This window comes from Leishmania martiniquensis, chromosome 36 (genome assembly GCF_017916325.1).
Source record: "Leishmania martiniquensis isolate LSCM1 chromosome 36, whole genome shotgun sequence".
Classification (NCBI taxonomy): Eukaryota; Euglenozoa; class Kinetoplastea; order Trypanosomatida; family Trypanosomatidae; genus Leishmania; species Leishmania martiniquensis.
Window position 1 is genome coordinate 191501 of NC_090171.1, and position 6000 is coordinate 197500.

At 55.2% G+C, this 6000-nt stretch overlaps 2 protein-coding genes across 2 annotated transcripts in view; both read left to right on the plus strand.

The window, feature by feature from the left end:
* Positions 1-1579: 1579 nt before the first annotated feature.
* On the plus strand, positions 1580-2860 carry LSCM1_00060 (uncharacterized protein; the record flags this gene model as incomplete). The annotated part of the gene is made up of 1 exon (XM_067317719.1): positions 1580-2860. The coding sequence occupies one exon, from the start codon at positions 1580-1582 to the stop codon at positions 2858-2860; it is 1281 nt and encodes a 426-aa protein (XP_067173824.1).
* Positions 2861-5598: 2738 nt separating this feature from the next.
* Positions 5599-6000, plus strand: part of LSCM1_00061 (uncharacterized protein) — a gene marked incomplete at both ends in the record, with an annotated part of 645 nt that continues 243 nt past the window's right edge. Inside the window, one exon of the mRNA XM_067317720.1 lies at positions 5599-6000. This exon is cut by the window's right edge and continues 243 nt beyond it. Within this exon, the coding sequence (XP_067173825.1) occupies positions 5599-6000 (402 nt within the window).

Below are 6000 nucleotides of genomic sequence, written 5' to 3' on the forward strand. Positions count from 1 at the left end.
GCTGCTCTGCTTTCTCTTTTTTTTCTCTGCGCCACTCCATCTTGGGATTTTCAAACTGGGATGGTACAACCCGCCTGCTGGAGCTCAAGAGTGTGCTTTAAGCAAGGCAGCCAAAAAAAAAGATGCGTGCAGGAACCCTGAGTTTCTGGGCAGGGGGGGGGGACAGGCTACCATGCGACAAGAAAAACTGAGGTTGGGAGACAAAGGAAGAGAGAGGGAGGAAATGCAAACGAAAAAACGTTATGGTGCTCACACGCAAAAGTGAAAAAGAAAAAATCGATGCGCTCTCCTGTGACTCGGGTGTCTCTGTCGGTGCCACGGTAATCCTTCTCTCACAACTAAAACCATTGCGAACGGCAAGTGGCACCGGGTGCGCCTTCGAGACGATGGGCAAAAGGGGACAAGTAGAGGCTGTGTGCGCGTATGGAGTGAAACTGGCTCGCTTTTCAGTATGCTGCTGGCTGCTTTTTTGTCACCGGTAGCTCGAGACCGATTGAACGCTAATCCTGGGGTGAAGAGGCCGCTTTGTCATCCCTGTTGAATTCAGCGCTCAAAAAGCGCCTTTGCATACCACAAAACCGGTCAGACGGTCTCGTCCGTCCTTCTGCACACGTTTGTCATTCACGCCGATCACTCGCGCACCGACAACAATGCCGCGAAGGAAAAAGAAAGGAAGCGGCTGCTTTGACTTGATCTATCGTTCTTTGCCTTCTCTACTGCATTATCTCCTCCTTGCCACACACACACACACACGCACCTTTGCCCTTCTCTGCGCATGCGACGCTTTCATGGCTCCTTCTGCAAACATCTTTGGCTTCGTTTTCATAGTGTTTGATGCATAGAGGCTTGCCATCCTTTCCACACTCTCTGTGCTCATCGCCGTACTTCCATTTGGCTATTCCTCGCTCTCCACGCTCTCTCTCCGTTGATGCACAGAAGCTCCTCGGACGTGATCGCAGACCCCCCTCCTTTCGATTGCTGATCTGCCTCTCCACTACCCACTCCTCCTGTGTGTCGTTCCGCCACCTTTTGTGACTGTGTAATCTTTTTTTTGTTTTCGGCTTATTTGGCCGCTGCTCTCATTCCCTCGTGTGGACTGCCGGTCGGCCTCTGTGCGTTGTGTTTATACAGATTCCACGTGCGCATTTTGTGGTCCCCTTAGCCAACCTCTTGTGTTCCTAGGTGCACGCGTACAGTAGAAGGTACATGGGAAGAAGCGTCGCACGACCATATCTTTTTAGCGCCTGCTCCTCTTTTCTCTCTGTGACTGGATTAGCACACCGTCCTGCTGCTAGGCTCAGTGCACTGGAACTTCCTACTTTGCCTCCCGGCTCTCATACATATCCTTGGACCATAATCGAACATTTCTTTTTGGTGTCTATCTTCTCACTCACCGCTCTTTGTCTCTCTGTCTGTGTCTGTGTGTGTGTGTGACGTTGCAGCGCAGGTATCTTGCCCTTTCCGTCGGCCTCTGGTGCTCTCCCTCTCGTATTGATGCGCCTCGGCCTGGCCATCAGGTGTAGTGACCTTGCCGTGAGAAAGGCGCACAGTTACGCCTACGAAGGACGCGCCCTTCAGCATGGCGGCTGTTCCTATTCCCTTTGGGAGTGCGAAGGTGGGCATGCGTGTTCAGGATTACTGGGGCCGTTGCGGCACGCTGCGCTGGCTGGGGAAGCTCGAAAGGGACAATGCGCCGAATAGGGAGGCAGGCAAGTACTTCGGCATTGAGTACGACGACGAGAGCGAGAACCCGCTGCGCGGCAACGGCACGTGGAGAGGCCAACAGTACTTCGAGTGCGAGCCGCGTAAGGGCCTTCTCGTGAAGGTTGGCGAGATCTACCCCGAGATGAATGAGGAGCGGGTGGCAATGCTGCGCGAGCGCTTTGGAAAGCGTGTCGAGACGTGGCATGACTTTGAACTGGTGAAGTTCTGCATTGCGCGCCGGTTTGATATGGAAAGGGTCTACGAGATGCTGGAGAAGCACCTGCAGTGGCGCGAGAACTTTCAACCGAGTGCGGACGAGTATTTCCCCCAGACGATTCGCGAGGACTACCCGTGTGGCTACACAGGCACTGTCGACTACGATGAGAACCTTATTTACTGCGAGCGTCCCGGCAACGGCGGCCGTTGCCATCCTTCCGAGTTTGTGCGCAAATATACACTGCCGGTTGTTGCGCGATGGCACGCGTGCGTGGTCGAAATGGGCATTGCGCGCATGCGCGCCACAGGCTACCACTCCAAGCGAGTCTGCTACATTGTGGATCTGCTGAACGTGAAGGCCATGACGCGTTCCATGATCGGCTTTGCGCAGACGCTGGCAGCGGTCGAGCAGGACAACTACCCTGAAAACCTCGGGCGCGTCTTTATTGTAAACTGCCCGTCTTTCTTCTGCTTTGCGTGGAAGCTGCTGAAGATCTTCATCGATGAGCGTACGAACAAGAAGATTGATTTTTGTGCCCCGAACAAGGCGGTGGAGGCGATGCTGCCTGTGATGCGGCAGGAGGACATTCCGAACTTCTGCGGCGGGACGAGCAACAAGTGGATGGAAGCAGCGAACGGCATCATTGGCTCGACAAACCCACGCAAGGCATACCAGGGGGAGGGCTACAGCTTGCCCGCCGTCACGAGTGAAAAGGCGCAGGATGCCGGGCTGCCAGAGGAGAGCGAAAGCCTTCTCGAGAGCGCATGTGAAGAAGAGGCGCTGGCGGCCACGCCCTCCCTCGGTCCCCAGACAATCTCCGAGAGCCTTACGCTCACCGACAGTCCTAACGTTCCTGAGGAGCACAAGACAATGCCGAGGGTAGAGGGCAGCAGTGAAACGAGAGCCAACGATAAGCGAGACATTGGTGTGCGTCGATGAGCAATGGATATCTGTGTTTGTGTGCGTCTGTGTGTGTGTGTGCATCAGGGGGGGGAGGCTATTAGGGAAGGCTCTGCACGAATGCGGTCGAATGGGGACATAGAACGTGCCATGGTGCTTGCTTCGGGCCTTTGTGTATCTCTCGAGCAACAGAGCGTTTGTATGGGAAAGAGGGCGAGAAGGATGCACCACAGTAGAGCCAGCAGTAAGAGCGGAGGGAACCTGCGCGCTGGCAAAGTTGCGTTACTGAAGTGTGCATTTGTGGGCGTTGCCTTCGCGCGAGTCTGTGATCCCGCAGCTCGTTCCTCAGTGATAGTAGCAGTGCTACCAAGGCAAGAGGCGACACACGTTCGCGCTTTGGGGAGCGGGACTGTGTGTCTCCCTCAGTTCGGTTCCCCTTGCCCCGTGCTCCTTTCCCTTTTGTCCGCTCGTAAACTTTCTCACGGACACCCCTCCCCCCCCGAAAAGCCGTTACAGCCCCGTGACCCATAGTGACCACCTCTCCGTCTGTGACTCTCTGTCTCTTGTTCCGTATCTTCTCTGCTGTTTTGCTCCGCCCCCTCTCCACTTGCGCTTCTCCTCTTCTGCCTTCTCCAGTGGCCACCTTCTTCCCTCCTTCCTCCTCTTCCTTGGAGTCCCTCTTTCAGTGTGCTGTCCCCCCGCCGCCCCTTCGGCGACTTTGCCCCTACGCTCGCTTTGGGTTCCCGTCGCTCCCTCTCCTCCCTGTCTACACCTTTTCTTTCGTGCCTTCAGTTCGGGTATCCGCTGTTACACCTCTTATTCTCTTGCTTCAGGTGCTTTCTGCAGGAAACTTGCTTGAGTGACCGTTCAACTTCTATGCATCTGCGTATGTCTTCCCCATTTTTTCATTTGAGTGTGTGCTCTTAGTTCTATGGATGCGACAGACGCATTGGAGGTCTGTCGTGATTTTGCGTGAGGGCACGAAAGACGGTGGATGCGCTCAATTCTTTGTTGCCCTCTTTCGTCTCCTGTAAATGTATGCTGGTGTGTGTGTGTGTGCCCGACTCGCTGCTGCTGTTGTGATAGTGGCTCCGCTGCGGCACTTTTGTGTTCTGCTGAATGTTTCGGTATTTGTTGTTCTTCGACTTGGTAGGAGGTTTTGGTGCGTGAGTTGCGTCCTCATCGATCGCATGCGCTGTGTGTCACGCGCGCCGTGCCAGCTGCTCAACGGGTTTGGAGAGCGCCATAGACTCCTTTTCCCTTTTCGGCCTTCGTTTGATGCTGATGTGCACCTACGCTTCTGTTCTCCTTCTTTTCTCTTGCTGATGTGCCCAGCTCCCGTCCATGTTCGCTCTCTCGGCCTACCCTGTCGGCCCCCGCGTGGCCTTCCCCGACTTCCTATTTTTCGTTTTGTTCGCCATGTGTTTCCTCACCGCTTCGCAGCGTCTATATAGACACATCACCCCTCGTTGTTTTAATACAGTGTTTGCTGACCCCCCTTCCTCCCCTCTCCTTCACAATCATGTCGGACTTTATCGACGCCGGTGTATGCGTTCCCCACACTGGCGTAAAGGTTACATAGAAGGGCGACCAGGTCGAACTAGTGGGACCACAGAGCAGGGGCTTCGGTGGTGCGTCTGAGGCAGCGATGCCGCTCGGTGTGCGATAACCCAGCGGCCGAGGCGACGCGTTACGAGCCTGTGTGCGCACGCTCTACAGCAGCAGGGGCCTGAAGGGTTCGTCTAAAGACGGGGCTGGACGGACGGCGGCGAAAGCGTAAAGCGATACTTCGCCCCTCCTCCTCCTTTTCCCTTACTCCCTCCCTCCGTTGCGTGGCGACTTATCATCATGACTTCACCCGTTGAACGATTTTCAGCGTCTTAACCCCCCGCGCCTTTTTTTCTCACCTCATCCTGTCTCTAAACTCTTTTGTTCGCCGCCATTTATTGATGTCTACTGAGCCTTCGCGCTCTGCGTGACTCGGGTGCAGTGCTGTCGTCTTCTATGTACTGCAAATCAGCAGGGGAGACAGGGAGGTTCAACAAAATGGTCAAAAACGACTTACTTGAAAGCAACGCAACGGATGTGCCAGGGTCGGTGTCGTGCCAGGACATCCAGTACGAAGGCTGCGACCGGTGAGCTGCTGAAAAGGACTCCAGCACCCAATAGCTCGTAGCTCTCTCTCGCATGCTTTATACGTGACATGATCATCAGGGGTAGGGTAGGTAGAGAGGAGGCGGTACGGCGGACTCTTTGCATCGGAGTGTATTTTAGTGATGCCAGTGGCGGCGCTCACTTTTACCCTTAACGTGCTATGATCAGCGACCCTGTTTCTTCTAGTCTGCCACCTCCCTCTGCCTCGCTCTCGCTCGTGACGCTCCCACATCCCGCTATCCCTTTCACATGCGTTACTTCGTCTCTCCTCTTCAACGCCATCCTCACCTCCTCCTCCGCTTCTCAGGACCCTTCATCACGTTGCAAGCACAGATACAACCCTGGTGCGCCTCTGCTCTTGTGATCCCCTCTCCCATTCCCCTCCGCTCTTGGACACACTTGACCGTGCCCTGCGTGCCTCCGCCGCTAGTGCTCTTTTCCTTTTTGTTGTTGCCCCCCCCCTGCGCGTCTGTGCGCCAGTGAGCATCTTCCCCCCTCCTCTCTCTCTCCCTCAAAGTCCGCTTTTCTCCCTTTCAGCCGTGTTCTGCCTCTCCTCTGCCATTTACTCTCTTTTTTTCTTTTTTTTTCGACGGAGAGCCCACGAAGGAGAGAAGAGTGCTAAAATGTCGGCTACGCACGCATTGCGCGACCGGTGGTTTGTTAGCTTCCTGCCGCTGATGACCGCGGATATGGTCAATACAGAGTACAAGGGCAACTGGCAATTAGCAGCGCAGGAGCGCACGCAGAAACTTGACTGGATTACGTCGGTAGAGGAGCTCTGGTCTACGATGAACTCGCTGCCAAAGGTTCACCAACTAGGCATGGGGAGCACACTTATTTTTGCGCGCAACAATAAGGAGCCACCGAGCTACGAGGCGTACCCGAACGGCTCGCGCATCATGATTAATCTACTGAAGCCGCCGACGACGGATGCCGGCCTTGAGCTGGTGCTGGCTGTTGTGATGGGTGAGACGATAGCGGAGAAGGCGAGCGACGGAAAACCCGTGTGCGATGTGCTGCGCATT